This window comes from Astatotilapia calliptera, chromosome 12, assembly GCF_900246225.1.
Source record: "Astatotilapia calliptera chromosome 12, fAstCal1.2, whole genome shotgun sequence".
In the NCBI taxonomy this organism is placed as follows: Eukaryota; Metazoa; Chordata; class Actinopteri; order Cichliformes; family Cichlidae; genus Astatotilapia; species Astatotilapia calliptera.
The window spans coordinates 29,806,922-29,825,174 of record NC_039313.1 but is presented as its reverse complement, the minus strand read 5'-3'; the positions used below and the strand labels follow the sequence as shown (position 1 = coordinate 29,825,174).

The following is an 18,253-nucleotide window of genomic DNA, read 5'->3' as shown; positions in this document are numbered from 1 at the left end:
CACACTACAGTGACACGCAAATTGCGCCAGCGCATCATTTACAGTGTTACAGTTATTTTGGAACTGTGACAGCAACAACAATACACACAAATACTTGGATGCAATTTCATATAAACAGATACACACACATACACACCTGTGTTGGAATCCGGTTAAGTGATGTGTGCAAATTGCTTTAGGTTTTTGGATTCTGGGAGGCAAGCTAAGGTTTCAGGTGGCCGCCATATGCTGGTGTGTTTATCCCCTCTTCTCAACTCGTGACTGTTTTGTTCAGAAGGGAGGGGTGTAGGCTGACCAACCCATTGCTCGGACACTGCAGCATCACTGAGCCACTAGTGGTCTGCCAGTCTGGTCTTATTGGATAGTGTGATGTGATGCAAACTTGTGCGCATATAACCAAGTTTACACTTCCTCTCTCTATCTCTGGGAGCAGCCCAGGAATTGAAGAGGTTAGAGGGCGTATTGGGGGCATTCTGACATGGCACTCAGCCTTGGATCATCCCTCACCTGGGAGATAAAGAGCAGGGATGATGACTTCCCAGCATGAACTGAGCTTTGGGCCAATGCTCGACCTTTTCAGTAAAAAAGGTTACTGATCCGTGGAGGCCTCTGATGTAAAGAACTGCCCTTATCAGGCCAACAGGGAGGATGAGGTGGAGATAGTAGACAGGTTGATGTGAAGAAATTTAACTGATTCTGGGTTTGGCTAATGTCTCTCTGTTTTCACCCCTTTTTTTGTTTTCTGTTCTTCCTTCCCCGTATATTTCTTATCTGAGCTCCCCTGCAGGAAAATCCATTTTCCTGCACTAGGCCACTTTGTCTACGCAGGGTGCGGCGGTACTGAGGCGGGTGGTAAATAATGCACATCTCTTTCCCCTTTCATTATTCCAAAGGAGCGAGTGCTTGCTTTAAGACGCTCTGTGAAGTGCGCTTATTAAACGAACCAGGCTTCAGCCATTTCTTTTTGTTTTTAGGGGTCGAGGTTAGGAAAACATGTCCCTAAAAAATATCTGTAGGAAAGGCCCAGTATCCCATTCTTTCCTACTCATTGAAACTAAAGAAGATTCTAGATGAAGGCCTTTGCAGAAGTTGAGATCCTAGAATCAACAAATATCTGCTCTGTTTCAGAACAATAAGATGGCTAACTCGGTGTTTTGTGTTATGACATTTACATCAGAAAGTTTGAAAGGCTTACTTATCCTTTCTGTCTATTTTGCATTCTCACAAGCAAAATATTCACTTTGAAATGAAACACTAAGAATTTATTAGAGAATGCCCCTTTTAAGTCATTCTGTTCATATGCAAACAAATGTGGTTTTATTATTCACCTCTTATTTTCATAAAGGCCTGCAACTCCACTCCATTTGTATTCCATTTTCAAGTAAATTGCCAGCGGTTGTCATTTTTCTTTTAAGCACAGTGAGTTTTCTACCATCTGCTTTGCCTCAGCACATACTGTCAGTGGTGAATCGACGGATGCTGGCCAAATTCTGCTTCAAACCTCCAGTTTTCACATGCTTTGGGTTTAAGTGGAAGGTCTAGGATGAAGAATGAATCAGATGTATGCGGAGGCAGGGGAAGATATGAGATCCTATACCTCACAAATGTCAAAATCCACCTACATCTGCTCACAGACAGTATTGCTGCCTCCACAATTATTTACCGGGTTTTCAATAGTTTTCATTACGCAACTAGATTCCAGCGCATTCCTCTGACAACACTATTTTTGAAAGAATGGCCGGTAAAAATCCAATGTGATAGGTGCAAAACATTGCTAAGAACACTGCTGTTGTTTCAGGGCAGAACAGCAGAAGTAGGCCTCATGATATTGGCCGTAATACATTTGCTTGCAGGAACTGACTCAGAAGATGAAAGGAAGGGAGAGGTTTGTCTTTTTCAGGTCAACATGCCTCCAGGGCTGCCTACACATCCAAAATAGATGGATCTACAAGGAAGCTGGACAGAATTAGTTAATGCTTGCAGTCTTCCACAAAATTTTTGTATTTCATCATTTTCATTTTCCTGTGATTTCTTATGACTCATCAGACATCTCTGTAGTTCCTTTACTGTGTGTCTGATGAGTCATACAGAGGGAATAAAACAAGCTAAAGAATAAGTGCATGAGATAATGGATACATAATTCCTACCCTAAAAGAACACATGCAGTGATTGGATCTGCTGTAAATGATTGGAATCAGTTAACCTGCTGACATTACGGTATGAGTCAATAGTATAAATATTACATGCCTACATACAATTACACAAACCCAGTGTTTTATATCATGCAGCAAACTGGACATTAGCTTCCCCCCTCATCTTATTTTCTGGAACTCCCATATTCATCTTCTTCCTCTTGGGATCTCATTGATTTCCTTTTCCTAGAGGGCAATTAAATGTCATTAAAATGTTATTAAAATGTCATACCTTTTTTAAGAAGGCATGGATCTTACATTCCGCATGATTGCCTTTTCATCTCTTTCAAAGGTATACTTTCTTGTGTGTCATATAGCTAAACAATTTGTTGCCAGATGACAGCTTGATAACTGCTGCGCTGTATGACAGATATCACAGCGAGCTCTATCATTTTGTCTGTTGAGCAGTCTGTGATTTTACTGAGAAAAACAACACCACCCGACTTACACTGTTTTGAATCGTACTGTTGTGCTGTGGTTCAAACATGCTGGTCAGCTGGGGCCCTGTGTAGGTTTTTCATGTTCTGTACCTGCGTGTGGCTTTCCTCTCACAGTTCTAGGGACCTGCTGTCAGCTTATTTGGTGACTCTAAATTGGCTGTAGGCGTGGATCTGAGAGCAGGTATTTGTCCTTCTGTGTTTGCCCTGTGTTTGAATAATGACTGATAAAAAAATAAATATTAAAACACAAAAGCATTCATTCATTTTTATAACATAGTGGAAACAATTTATGAAAAAGACTAATGTATTGAAAACCTAATGATGATATTGTAAACATGCTGTTAAAAATACATTTGTACATATTCAACAACAACATTAGCAGTCATTTGTGTGACTTCAACTTATTCGCAAATTATTTGCCTGGCTATCTATTGACTGCTCCAGTTATTATTCTCCTTTTATCTGCCTTTTGCTCTTCACCAGCGCCTAAGGGAAAAATCTGTCTCTTAAGCTGCTAAATGCTCTACCATGTTCCTAGAGCCGCCTACTGTGACTAAAAACATTGCTGATGAGAGAAGTGAAACTTAACAAAAAACAGATAACTTGCAGACAAACTATTTGAATTTGCCGAGGAAAAAAAAGGCTCGAAGGGGGAAAACAAAATCAAAACTCAGTAATCATATTCTCTGGGAGCATAACAACAAGAAATTCTTCACATTGTTATACAAAAATGATTTATATTACTTCAAAATCTAGAACTCTGCCTCCAGTACCATTTCTGAGGCTTCAGTAAAGCATCTCTAACAGATGAGACTAGAAGATACCCCTGCCTCAAAATGAATGAAGTGAAGTAAATCAGCTGTTTATAGACAAATGTTTTCATTAGATATCGATAGTTTTCAGTTTAATTATGTCACCACTAGTGGAGTGTAGGGCACATGTAACAAAAAGCAAAGCATTTTTTAGTAGCTGACAAAAGTACCAAAAAGACTTAACAAAACATGAAATTAACAGTAACCAAAAAAGACAAAGAATAGCACAAGCACTTCTAAGCTTAAGTGCTAAGTATCTAACATTCATACACATTCACACTCCGATGGATGCATCGGAGAGCAACATGGGCTTAGTATCTTGCCCAAGGATATTTGGCATGCAGACTGGAGCAGCCACTGGAGCAGATCGAACCACCGACCTTCTGGTTAGTGGTTGATCCGCTCTGCCACCTGAGCTACAGCCACCCCATTTGCCACCCACAATGAAACCAAATAGAAAATGAAGTAATAAAGATAGAGCTCAAAGAGCACACATTAAACATGATACAAAAGAACACAGAGGCAGTAAACAGATTTTTAAAGTAACAAGAAAAAACTCAAAGTACTGTAATATCCATGGAATTGGCATCATGGGAAATCAAAACTTAAACTAACATTATTCGGACATCAGCAATAATGAAAACAATCTGAAATTACCAAATAAGAAACCAGAACCCAGAACTCAAAATACTAGTACACATGTAAAGGGGGCAGGACAGTGTACCATTTCAGCTTGAGTGCCTGACATATCACTGTTGTGATTAACTTTTTTAATCTGCTAAAAACACATTTTACATGTGGTTACTAGCAATTGTTTGCTCAAATCTTCTGCGCATTTGTGTATGTCTTAATAGGGAGATCTAGTCCTGGAGACAACTAGTGTGATGGGGAACTATCACAAAGTTCTTTGATTGGTATTTAGATGTCTGAGGAATTCGTACTGATTAGTCATGTAATGATGTTGCAATGTAGTGATGACTAATGGATTGTGAAATATCAACATCTTGACAGGTGTTGCGACCAGTGTGAGATGGTCTGTAGTTCAAGCAGGCTGTAGAGGATAAGCCTACGCTTGAAGCCACTGAGGTGTTTGTTGGCGGGGGTGATGCGATATCACTGGTACAGCCCAATAACTCCAGCTGTACTTATCTTGACCTTTAGAATCTTTATTCCAACACCATTTTAACATAACAGCGCAGCAGTTACAAACAGTTTGCTTCCTCCCAAACAAAAACACCTGGTGTTAATTACATGTGTCTACCTTAAATACCTACACATAAACACACCATACCAAAAAACCCAAAAGGTGACCTCTAGCAGCATACATAAGGTATCAACCCAAAAATGGCTCCTACACGGGCCTTTCTTCTTTCCTAGTTTCAGTGCGAGGTGATTGAAGAGGACACATTTGCAACCAGCCTGCATAGTCAGCAGGCCAGTATAGCAGAGTGCAATATTGCAAAAGTGGAGAAGACTGAAGAAGGTTAGATAACACATTATGGCAGTAAAAAGGGGTGTCAATAATGGTTTGTCTTCAGAAGTATTTTCAGCCTCATTTTCTCTACCTATCACCCCTAGGCATTGAAATACCTGTGTCATTCATTGCATTTTCACATGAATGAGAAATCTGCCAACTGAAAATACCAGTCTCTGCTGTACACCCACCAATGAATTACCTCAGAGTGACTAATGTATATGCTTGCAATTTTTCGATCATTGATGCAAGGGTTTTGCAAGGTTAAGTTGAGCGCCTGTCTCAAGAACAAAAACAACAAGGTGGTAGGAATTCTGAATTCCTTGCTAGTTTTCCCTACAGCTACTCATTTCTTCAAAGCAATTCTCCCAAACAACTACATGGATTACTCACAGAATGACGTTTGTTTTGTCTAGACTGGGCAAAGATTAAGCGCTTGTTTGGTGCATTTCCCCCCAATTGTAACTCACACAAATGCAACAATTTATCTAGAGCTTGTTTCTCTTCAACAAGCACAATCATTGCTTGTATAAGAGGGCATCTGCCAAACATAGGAATTTTGTAGTAATGAAGCCATCAGAAAAATGTTGAGTGGTTAATGTTTGCACCCACTTTACTTCCAGCCCTGCTAAACACAGTATACTATTCTTTGAAAGCTCAAATTTGCCCACAGCAAAGACAGGCTACAATGACATCAAGCTGTGCAACCACTTATTACCGCATGTTCTCAGCTCGACCAAACTGTGTTTCATCATCTTTAGATGCAGCAATATATAGGGTCGCCTGTGGGGGCTGTCACTGCTTTGACACTTTCAGAGCAGAGCAGAAACTTTTTGTTTTTAACACTTAATGTGTGATGGTGTCATTATCTGAAGCTTTCGTTTGCATGGGCTGTTATCCTTTTCAAATAATTGAGAACAATATTACTAGTGATACGTTATTTTCATGCCACGGCAATACATTAAATGTGATTGTAGCAGTCTCCATCAACTTACACATGCAGGACCATGACTTGTTTTTTTGGAGTGGTAAATATTTTATTGCATTCAACATGATGTGCGTCCACAATAGACACTCTGGAAACAACATAACTTATTTAATGTGAAACATCTATGACTCAATAAATAGAACTGGTTACATTGCAAACAATTAAATACAAAAATCAAAACAAACACAGTTTGGACCATGCAAAGTACTTTCTAAATCATAGTGGCAAACCTTAGGAAACATCCATCCATCCATTCATGATTAGATGCATTTAAGAGTAGCCTAACCTAACACCCATTAATGATAAAAAAATATTAAAAATTACTGACAAATGCAATTAAACAAACACTGCACTCATTGTTTTATTAGTTTGGCTCTAAACTGTTGTTTAACCATTGTTTTGAATTTCATTGCAGAAAGGATTTTCACATTAATCCTCTCAGGTCCTTCATGTCTGCTCTGTTTAAACCCCCCAAAAAGAATGCATTGTAAATGTTGTTAACACCTGCGCTAAAGTCTAGCTCAGAGCAAAACAACATCTAGGCACATGGGGCATGTACTGTAGCTGCTACCCTCATTTATTTTCTTTCCAGCTATGTGCAGATAAGGTAAAGCCTCATACACTCTGTTAAGCAAAAAACTGCACTACTGGCAGTCTGCATGGCACAAACCCTAAAGTAGGCCATTCTGAATTTTTGGTCTTCTGTGGCTCAAGGAGTGCATCTGAACTCCTTGAGTCCCCCAAAGCCAACCCCACCACACACACACAAACACGCACACTGCCAGCATTATTTTCAGTTAACATTACTTGAATTACGCATTTTGCATGGTTTCACACAAGAAAATTGTCCATGTCTGTGACATGTGGGGGTGGGTATAAAGCTGAATTTGAGCCATTCTGCAAAACCTCACGGGTAGACTTGACTCCTAACGCCTTCGATGGAACATTTCATAGTGAGTTGTAGAAGCACTGAAGGCCACTTGGTTTGCTGCCAACATACAATAGAGTTGTGAGGAATATGCCATTTCTGCCCCTTAATCCAATGGCACTTTGCCACCACTTCACAAATATTTCATTTTAGTGGCATTCAAGCATATCTAACTCTATCTTAGCTATCATTAATGCAACTTGGAAGAAAAGGCAGTACCATTTAGTAGATAAACTGACTGATAGTTGCAGAAGCACTGTAGAGTTGCACAATCACTGATGCAAGAATTATCCATCATATACTAGGGGACATGCCACCAATTGAACATGTCATTGACTATTCAGTATTTATCTGCAATTGAACACAGCACTGCTTAAAAAGAACTGAATAATGTTTTTATGGCTCTCAAGGAAACATTAAGTCATGCCCTCTTATAGTATTACATTTTGTTGCATAAGCTGATGTTATAGTTTTGTTATATGTAAAATGTTCTTGGCATTTGAAGTACAAAAAAGCATTAAATAAAAATAGAAGTAAAAAAGAAATGCTTGAAAATATTTATTGTTATAGTACGTGTGCACATTTTTAGTTGAGTATTTTTATTTATCAATTTACTTCCACAGCGGTATACAGCGCTAACAGTTTGCAAATGTTGAGCCTAACACAGTCTCGAATGATATCCTGTTGAGTGACAATTTGAGCAGCTATGAGGTCAGTGCATCATTGAAGGGTCGATGGTAATTTGATGGCAGTTGTTGAAAGGGAGAACTCTTCACCTCCACTTTCCCTTCCACTTGCTTGCCAGTCAAGCAGGGATTCGATCCGACGGCCCTCTGATTGCAAGCTCAGTCTCTAACTGTCAGGATCTTGCCAGCCCACTGCCTTTTGTTACTGCTGCCATTTCTCAGTGGTTTGACATGACCACCTATTTGTCTACCACAGTTAGGTTTAGTCAGAAGTATTCAGTGCATGATGCATTGCCATTTATTTTAAATTTCTCCAGGCAATAAAAGAATGTATGTAAATGCATATGCATGCAAATCTATGCAGGCCCACCTTTTTACATACACACACCATTGGCTGGCTCAGTTTTTTCCTCTGCCTGCCGACCTCCGGTTCCTTCAGTTATTCATGAGCCATCTGTTTGGGCAAGTGCTGTGTCAGATGTGTGTCAAACAGGACCTCATCTGTCCCCATGTTCGTCTTCTAATTGTGTGCTCATCTGGTTGCTAAAGCTGCCACTGGTGCCCCAGCAACACTATGGTTAGCTGAGAGACTCCAGCTGAAGTCTCTGGTCCATAGTGCCCTAAATAACCTGTTTGATCTGATGTGTGCATCTTTATTTAAGATTATAGCATCTGGTTCATCAATATTGTAAGGACAAGCACAAATCTGTCTTTGTGTATTTGTTTTGAGTTTTTGTGGACATTCTTCTGGGAGATTGGTTGAAATTGAAACAGGTCCACATCCGGATGCAGAAAGAAAGAAAAAGTTTTTCAATAATAAATACTAAATTGCCTTTTACAAAACTTTAAAAGTAAATGTTATACTATTTACTGCAGGTTATGTGAAAAAAAAAAACTTTTGGAATATATAAGTGAAGAACTTGACTTACAAGTAAGACTAACACCAATGAAAATCGAGTAACAGATGAAAAGTGTCTCTTTTGAAAACTATACTTTCAGTGACAGAGTGATTATAGTAGCATTAAAAAGGTCAATGTGGACTTCAGATCATAACTTTTTTCCATATGAATATGCCCTTCCAACCAATTCCTCTGCAATTCCGTGAAGCTCTTGAAAGTGAAGACCATTTCTTCTCCTTAATAAAACTTTTCACAGGCTTATGAAGGAAAAAAGGTTCAAAGCAAACTTAAATGGAATATCCTCCGGTTCTGTCATGACCGAGGGACTATAGGCTACCCTGTAATTCTTGCTTTTCCTAAAGCATTATTTTGTAAAAATCTCTACAGCAATGAAAGTTTTAGAATGTATCCAAAGTTTAAACAGACAAAAAGAGAAGCTTTACAGAGAGAAATGTAATTAGTTTCTTCATATAAACGTTTGTTCAGGTTCTTCACATTCATACCAGTGTGCTGTACATTGGTTTAAACTATCAAATCATGTCAAGTTACGTTATTTATGTAAAATAGTTAATAGTGATGATGATAATAATAATAATAATAATAATAATAATAATAATAATAATAATAATAGATTAAAACAGAAACCACTTATTCCATGATACACTGGGGTAAATGGCAATAAATTGAATGTGAATATGAAAGGGCCAATGACAACAGTATCAGCTATCAGGAAATCATAATGATTTGTGTTACAATAAAATCTTTCACAGCTTTAGCCATGTTAGAAGATTAAGATGGTTATAGCGTCTATCGAATCATAAATAAATGATTTGCTGCCTGGAAAAAAAGAATAACAAGAGGAAGGCAATAAAATAAAGGGCAAAGATATGTTGATTACAAACATTTATGATAAATCTCAAACAAATGTATTTAAGAAAGAAATTTAGTAGACAGAGCTGTCATATTGCTTTGTAATTAATACCAGAAGGAAGGGAACACAGAGCAAAAATAGTCAACCCCTGAGGATAAATTAACACAGAAAGACGTGGTGTCATAACACTTACACAAAAAGTTGATACAGTAGAGTTCCAAAAGTCAAGATACACTTTAAATGACAGAGGGAAAACAAATATACGCATAAACAGCATCAAAGTAGTTTTGTCTTTAAAAAAGAAATAATGAATTTGGAATGTTTTCTTAGTGGTACAATATAGTTTCATATCTATGTTTTCACTTTTCATAACAGTTTTCTGTTTGTGATTTGTGAGTAGGCAGTGCCTCAAGTTATTGCCCTATATTACTCTATAGCTCAGATTGTCATTTCTAGTTGCATAGGCTTTGCTAAAATTGGACTTCATGCAACTGTCATATCAACCCGGTATCCTAAAAAATATGTTTCCATACAGCAAAACTGCATTTTCAGTTACCTTTTAAGGGTAACATATTTTCTCCCTGCAGCAGTATGACTTTCTGCCAGAAAGGTAGCGGTTCCCATTATAAAGACAGACAAATTCTGTATTCAGAAGAAAAGGGGATGGTGGCGGCATCAGTAAAAATGCAGAACTTTCTCCCAGATCAGGGTTTTACTAGGCACAGACATCAAAACTACTTGGTTAGATTTAGGAAAATATCATGGTTCAGGTTAATATATACACCCTTTCACAACATTAACCACATCTTTAAAGCTTCTTCATCATTTTTACCATGTGGCTTAAGACAGAGATACAGTACGAAAGCAAGAACGTGTTTGTCAAACATTGTCAATGTATTTGGAAGTGAGAATTTAATTGGGAAAATGTATCCGTGAAAAAAATCTGCATTCAATAATATAAACTCTTAAATCAGCAGCGTACATTTTGCAGAGTAAATGGTGAAACCTCTGACTCTAATCCCACTCTAATGACATCAGTTATTTGATTATGGAAGCAGTTTATTTTATGTGAACATAACCCTACTATAATTTTTAGGAAAGAGGTCTAGTAGTATCATCCACAGTTTCTCTTCACATTGATATAAGAAAAATATGCATACAAAGAGGGATTCATGGAGAATACATGACCTTTCAGTCAGGGACCATTGCTCTCATATACAGTTCTTCTTCTCTTCTTCTCTTACCTTTCAAAACACAATAATGTATAATTTCAGAAGGAGGCCAGGAGGTCCCTCTGGAGAACTACTGTGATTCATCTTTGACAGAGACATCACTTTCACTCTGGGCCAAGGGGATAAGACTGTCATGTTAGCTGTCCCCGCCCAATCCCCAGCCCTTCAAAGCAAAGCCACCGTGATGAATCTGAAGCACTCTGAATTTGCTGTCCCAGTATGCCCTCTGTGTTCCTTGGAAGGTCGAGAGCATTTAAATGTATGTTGTATTTTAAGACAAAGGAGCACCAACTCCAAACATGCCAGAGGCACATGAAAATGAGTGAGAAGACTGGCTAAGTGACTTCTCACTCATACAATAAGTAAACAAAGCAGTCTGCACCCACTCATACCTCTCTTGCTGACAACTCTCTGTTTTTGCATTCCAGTATTGTATCCTCTAGCTACTACTAGGGTACTGATACCAGTATTTTTGGATGGGAGTTGGCTGCTGATATTGTTTATCTACAACACTGACTGTTTTCACGATTTACTTTCTCAGAATATTGATTTGTTTTTTCTTTTATCACAATCCTGAAATTCAAACAATAAAAAGCTTGACATATTTTTTGCATTTCTTAGTACGTTTCAGTCCAGGTTTTAAAGACTGCCATTCAAAAAGATGGGTGAATAAAGTGATACTTTCACCTACAGAATAGCAGCCAGTGAAACAGACACTGCAAGACTAGTTTTTGTAGAATACATGGATCACCCCAATAATGAAAATGTAAATAGAGGTGCTGGTCTTGGAGAGAGAGAAGGTGAAATGATGTACTTGACTCGGGTGTCTCTCAAGAGAAAACAAAGAAGTTTGTCCGCGCCTAAACAGACTAGAAGGTTGCTATTGTGCAATAATATAGCTCTTAGAAAAGAGGCTACTGGCAGGGTATGAAAGCGGGAAAGCTGTGCTCTGAGCCATGTTTTGACAAAAGAGATAGTAGAAGATTAAGAGTTGAAACCAAAGCTGGCAGAAGCTGATAAGGAATGGATTTTTCACCATAACCTTGTTGTATTTTGTGTCAACAACTCCACAACTTGAACTCAACAACAACATCAGGACAGCTCCAAAGCATACTTTTTTATGTAACGTTTCAGATTATTGTGTATGACTCTCTGTAGAGTGAAAGGTGAAAGGTCTGACACTATGACATCAAATACTTGATTATGAAAGTGTAACATAATACAAAACTGCCAGGATGCTATGACTGTCAGATTTCTGGTTATAGTGTAATTGGTCTGATCCAGTGAAGATGCATTTTGGAGTTCATGACATTGTGTGGCATATGCTATCTTTCAACAGATGCTAACAAAGACAAGACATTATGCAGAGAGCTGAGAAGCCCAGGCTTTGACATGCAATGCGTGGGTGGAAATAGCCTGTTAATGAATAGACAGCAGAGAGAGGGAAAAAAATGAAGACGGCATAGGAGATACACGAAGCGTGCCGTGCGATAAAATATTGCTATTGTTAGGCAGTGCTGAGGGAAAAGTGCTGCGATGCAGAAAGAGTGGAAAGCCTTGACAGCTTTCCGGTGGCAGTCTGACGGCTGAGCAGGGAGATTGCAAGGAAAGTGCAGCAGAGGGCTGCTGTCAGGCCACACCAGAGCTCCGTTTAACAAGGTCCAGAGATGAGCTGCACCACAACACATTGCAAGGGAATGAGAAGAGGGAGAGTGAGGCTGGAGGGAGGGCTGACTAAGGCTCATGCATTTTCCAGAGGCTCACTACCTGTCATGCCTGCAAACCTGGGATTCCTCACATGTGCATGAGAGCAGAGATTGGAAATCCTCAGTAAGAACAGGAGCTGAAGAGGATTCAGAGATTTAAAGGAGTACCTGCCATTACATGATGATACTAGACATGCTCTGACACTTTGACACCTTTATCGCTACGTGAAGATATATCAGCCCCAATAGATACTTTATTTTTACCTCAGCTGTTCCTACAACAAAATAATGTCAAAAGTCATTGTTTACATGATTGAGCCCACTTCAGTCATTGTCGTGTTTAACAAGTTCATGCTAACAGTGGCGTCATGAATATGCATTACTTTAAACATGGATTTTTACAAACCTCGTGGTGTGTCATATAATATGTCCTGTAGCCCATTTCCACAATGGCCCTTGGCATCAATCCCTGGCATGAAAGCTTCTTTGCAATCTTCACATTAAATGTCAGTTTCTAGACGATCAAAACATCTTTAGTTGTGTCCCCCCCTATTAGAGCAAGCTAATTCCATACAAAACACACCCACTCAGTTTTAAATGAGACTTCTTCAGCTGCTTAGGTCTTTAAGTCATCAGAGTCATCAGGGAAGCAATGTGTCCCCAGATCCAAATAACATGACTGTTGAATTTCATGCTGAATCTCTGTTACGAAGAGGATTAGGTATTCTGTAGTAATGTGCTGAATATTATACTTCATGCAATTAAATATTTTGGAATTTGTCTGTTTTGTAATTTGCTGGTGTGCACTGTCACATTAACTGGTGGAGTCTTATTTTGCTTATACAGTAACATCCTGTCACAAAACACAACATTATCAAGTAGAAACTTCACAACTGTTTCAGCCACAATTTTCATTGCTCTGCATCAGGCTTGTTTCTACATTTGCTGTGTGATTGAAATCTACTTATTGATTCAAGGGTTTTTGTGTGTTACAACCTGACCTGGAGACATTTGTTTTTACCTATTTTAGTAAATCTTTCTGCCTACGTTAATTACTAATCTACTGATGATTTTCTGTCTCCTTAGGGGGGCGACTCCTTTTTCTAGTGATGTGGCTGAACCTTGTGCCTCAGACTGACAGCTGCCCTGCCAAGTGTGTGTGCTACAGAGAACCCAGGCCCACTGTGGCTTGCCAACAACAAGGACTGTTTACCATCCCTACTGAGATCCCAGCACGGAGCCAACGAATATTTCTCCAGAGCAACAAGCTGACGGTGGTACGGTCCACCAGTTTCAGTTCTTGCCATAATCTTACTGTTCTCTGGCTGTACTCCAACAACATCAGCTACATTGAGGCTGGAGCCTTTTATGGCTTAGAAAAACTGGAGGAACTGGACATTGGAGACAACAGCAACCTCCGCACCATCAGCCCAACAGCCTTCCGGGGCTTAACTAAGCTGCATACCCTTCACCTGCACAGGTGTGGCCTGTCAGAGCTCCCTGTTGGGGTTTTCCGAGGAATGTTCTCTCTACAGTACCTTTATCTGCAGGACAATAACATTCTAACCCTGCATGATGACACTTTTCTGGATCTTGGTAACCTCACCTATCTCCACCTGCACAATAACAAGATCAAGATAGTAACAGACAACATGTTTCGAGGGTTAATCAATCTGGACCGGCTGCTGCTACACCAAAACCGGGTTATTTATGTCCAACCCAGGGCTTTTAATGACCTCGGTAAGCTGAAATCCTTGTTCTTGTTCTTCAACAATCTTACCGTCTTGACAGGGGAGACCATGGACCCACTGGTTTCTCTCCAGTATTTGCGTTTAAATGGGAATCAGTGGATTTGTGATTGTCGGGCCAGAAGCTTGTGGGACTGGTTCAAACGTTTCAAAGGTTCCAGCTCTGAGTTGGAGTGCAATGTCCCCGAGTTCCTGGCGGGAAAGGACCTTAAACGACTGAAAAGCCAAGATTTGGAGGGATGTGTGGAAACACCTCAAATCCAGACCAATCTCTTTAGCTCCAAGCCACAGTCTGGAAAATTCCTTTCCACTGAAAGCCCTGTGGGGGACACCATCCCCAGGTGTTGCCTTGGAGATAATGACAAGTCCTCTATCCTGTCTGGAAAGAGTCGCCAAATCACTAACAACCCCCTTAAGGAAAAGGAGAACATGTCCAAAACTAAATATAAGGATCCAGAAAGAACAAAAAATGAGACCCAAAACAAGCAGAATGATGGACCACTAGGAACCTTGTCGAACACCCTGGAAAGGTCTTTGGAAAACTTAAACCCTGACCTTATAGACAACCTGGAATCATCCACAGCATCAAACAAAAAGAAAAAGAAGTGTTCCAAAAAGCCAAAATCAGACACCCACTGCATCAAAGGTCGGGGTTCTAATTTGCAAGTGCTGCACTTTCTCTTCATTCCCATGACCTGGATATCTCTAGCCATGTCTTAGGACTCCCGCTTTCCCTCAGAACACTGGACTCAAGAATGTTGATGCTCATGACAATGATACAGAAGATGCAGTGGCATCTAAGGCTGGCAGTGACTAAAAGGAGAGGAGTCACTTTGACCCAACATTGCTGAGGAAAAACAATAATGAAGACGTTAGAGTACATTTAACAAAATGGATGCCTTTACAGAACACTACAGATCTAATGTAAATAATGAATTGGTGCCCAAAATTGTTTGTTCTCTATGTACTCAACTGTACTGTGTCTAAGCTACACTTTGGAGACTCCTCCCTTTCCCTCTCAAAAGCTTTTACTGCTTAGACAGACCACTGGAAGACGAAAAAAAAAAAAAAGACGAAAAAACATAAGAAGAAGAACACTCGTACAGGAAATCAGAGACAGAAAGCACACAAAGAATGTTTGGTCTGTTTCATGAAGATAAACAATCTCTCCCCATTATTTATTCAAAGTCATGCATTTGTTGGGTAATGTTTTGGTTTTTTATGTTTATAAAAAAAAAATGTTTTGCCTCCCCTGATTTTAGTTATATTTTCATGACAGAAAGGATAATGGATAGCATTTACCAAAAAAACAACAACAATGCTATCAGTTTGTTCATGGAGATTGCAATGGAACCATAGATATGCATTTTATTTTACTTGTGTACAAGTATGAATATATTATGAATAAAAGTTCTTATTTCTTAGATGTTGTTATTGTGTGGTGCTTTTAATTATAGAGGACAATTACATTCTATCCAATTTTTCTAGATCTGAAGTCTAAGTTTTACGCTATCATTTGAGAAAAAAAAAGAGAAAGATTTTCTCTATTTATTATAGATGTTGGAAGGGTACAATTCTTATCAAAAAAAAAAAAGGAAAAAAAAAAGAGTCAACTGAAAATTTTATTCAACCAGGTTGTGGTTGTTTTTTGCTCAGCTTCTTCAAAGTTTCAGCATTGTGATGCTCCACACAGTCCGAAGAGAACCTGCTAGAGCAACAGCAAAATTATCCTGTGAGTGACATAGTTTTCAGACTTCTTTCACTTTATTTCTTTCAGGTAATGGGCCCGTTTATTTTGACTTTGCTCTCATAATGATGAAGAAATGTTTTTTTCAAAAATTAGTTACAATGGAAATTAATTTTTACGCTGTTGTTCCACAGTGTGTCCATGTAACTACGATTTTCTGAAAAATCACACAAATCAGTGGATAATCTAACATACATGCATGCAGTATATCTACAAGTCTTTAATGATTGCGGCACATGTAGTATGATGATGTTGAATGATTCGCTTCAGGCAGCTTACAAAATTCAGAATATGATTAGACCTAGTTTTGTATATTACACTGCCACATCCCTCATCATTTTGATTGAATTATTAAGCAATGTATGAAAATGCTGCAAGAATATTTAAAAAGTGACTCCTCGCATCACAACCTTGACTTTGAGAACAGAAGAGACCCTCAAGGCATCTTATTAAGAACTGCTTTGCTTTCTTCACATAGAAAATACAGTATGAAATATCTGCATACAGAATAATTTAAGCTTTAAAATGTCTCTATGTCATACAGCTCTGCTGGGGCTAGTTGCCTGTGGTAGGCCCATGGCAGCTTGTGCACAAGGCCAAGATAATGTGGAGTTATATTTATCACTAAATTAAGTCAAGATCTTATCATCAGCCGTACATCTCTTTTTTGCAAAGTAGAAAAAGTAGAAGGCTGGGACTCCTGCAGCTTTCGGCTGTCATTGGTTAACCCTAAAATCTAAAAGAACTGAAGTCAAAGTCAACTTTATTTGTCGATTCTGCCACATGTACAGGACATACAGAGAATAGAAATTGCGTTACTCTCAATCCCTAGATAAATAGCAAATGAACATTTAAATATATTTAAATATAAAAGTGATTAAAAATGCAAGTAAAATAATTAAAAAGTAAAAATTTAAATAAATACAATTTTACATATAACAAGAAAGCTATACAATATACAATATAATGGGTAAGTGACATTGAGTGTAAAAAGAAGAGGGGGAGGTGAGAGGATATTGACCTTAAATAGGAATCAACAGGGAAATCATCAAAGTCTTTCCAAAACAAGCTGGCTTCCCTATGCTGATACACAAGCAGGCTGAAAGGGTCCCAGTAATTGTACGTGACTTGATCAAATCATATGTGTATATCTAGCCAGACAATAATCACAAACAAACAAAAAAAAGAAACAAGAAAATTTGGCATTGAGCTATACTGTAAAATCTAATTAGTTCAAAGAACTCAAAAAAACTATGCAAACTCGTTGCCTCAAAAAAAACTAAGTAAAGGTTACGTAAGATGACTGTTAGGACAACTTATACATTGCAAGTCTGCAGTATTAAGAATAACTTGATATTTCTGACTGTACAATACTAATTGTTTACCTACTAACAAACATTTCAAGTTCAACTAAATGAAAAATCAATTTGTGGTAAACTGAATATGATTAAAAATAACATACTAACACTTTCTGTAATGATGTTAAAATCAGCCCAACTTTTATTTTCAAACACAACAAAGTATAACAGCCAACATACTGGACACTATTCTCATGAACAACAAACAATTATATTGCCATCACTGTTATAATCTTACAATGAAACAAAGCCTCAGATGTAATTATTCTGAAAATAAGTTTAGGCCTACCACAAGTTTGTTTTGTACTTACATTACTTATATAATCAAAATAACATATTTGTAGTTCTGTCACATGTGCAGTCTCTAATTTAAACAACACATTTGTTTTTCATCCCAACGCAGGAGCTGGAATGTTGTAATATTTTAAGGATGGCTTGTTTCCAGTCCAGGCATTACTGCCTGAATGACTATCATGGATCGAGGTGACCCAAATGTAGGTGCTGAAGAAAGTCTTTAATTTCCCTTAAGTACAGTGGCAGTGGATGTGGGTTGGAGATGCAATGAGCTTGAACCTGCAGGCGACCATCTTCACTGACCACACCATCTGTGACGGAGGACTCATCTCTCCTGTTGTCCTGCAAGCAAACAATCATATTTTTTGGAACATGAACTGCTGAATTGCTTTCTTAAAACATTTTTTCTGCATTTATAGAACAGACCTCAATTTAGACAATCTCAGGCTCCCTCCCCACCGGAGAGGTGACATTCAATGTCCCACTTGTTAGTCTGGATAGCCCTGACCACCACCCGACACACAATAATGTCATGAAAGCATCATTTTAAAAAGGGCTATGCAAACATGGCCAATAATTTCCATTCTAATGATGTGCAAAATGATTTGGGCACAAAACAAATTTTTCTGTTAGAAAACTTGCAGACTTCACTATATACAGTGTAGACCCTCTAAACTAAGTTTGGGGGATGTGATCTTTCAAGAAATGCAGACCAAACTGTTGTTGTTTGTTTACTTACACAGCATGTCTTGTAGAATTAACTGGAGTCAATAGCAACAGCATAGTGCAGTCATATCTCAAGTCTAATAACAGAAGACAGGAAAAGATCAGTGAAGAAACAACTTCCCCAAACCAAAGCACAAATAAAACAATAAGTA

General features: G+C 38.5%; 1 protein-coding gene across 1 annotated transcript in view; it reads left to right on the top strand.

The window, feature by feature from the left end:
* Positions 1 to 15,400, top strand: part of rtn4r (reticulon 4 receptor) — a 46,065-nt gene extending 30,665 nt beyond the window's left edge. Inside the window, exon 2 of the mRNA XM_026187261.1 lies at positions 13,315 to 15,400. Within this exon, the coding sequence (XP_026043046.1) occupies positions 13,315 to 14,696 (1,382 nt within the window). The 3' untranslated portion in view covers positions 14,697 to 15,400. The remainder of the gene's footprint in view (positions 1 to 13,314) is intronic.
* The last annotated feature ends 2,853 nt before the right edge of the window (positions 15,401 to 18,253 follow it).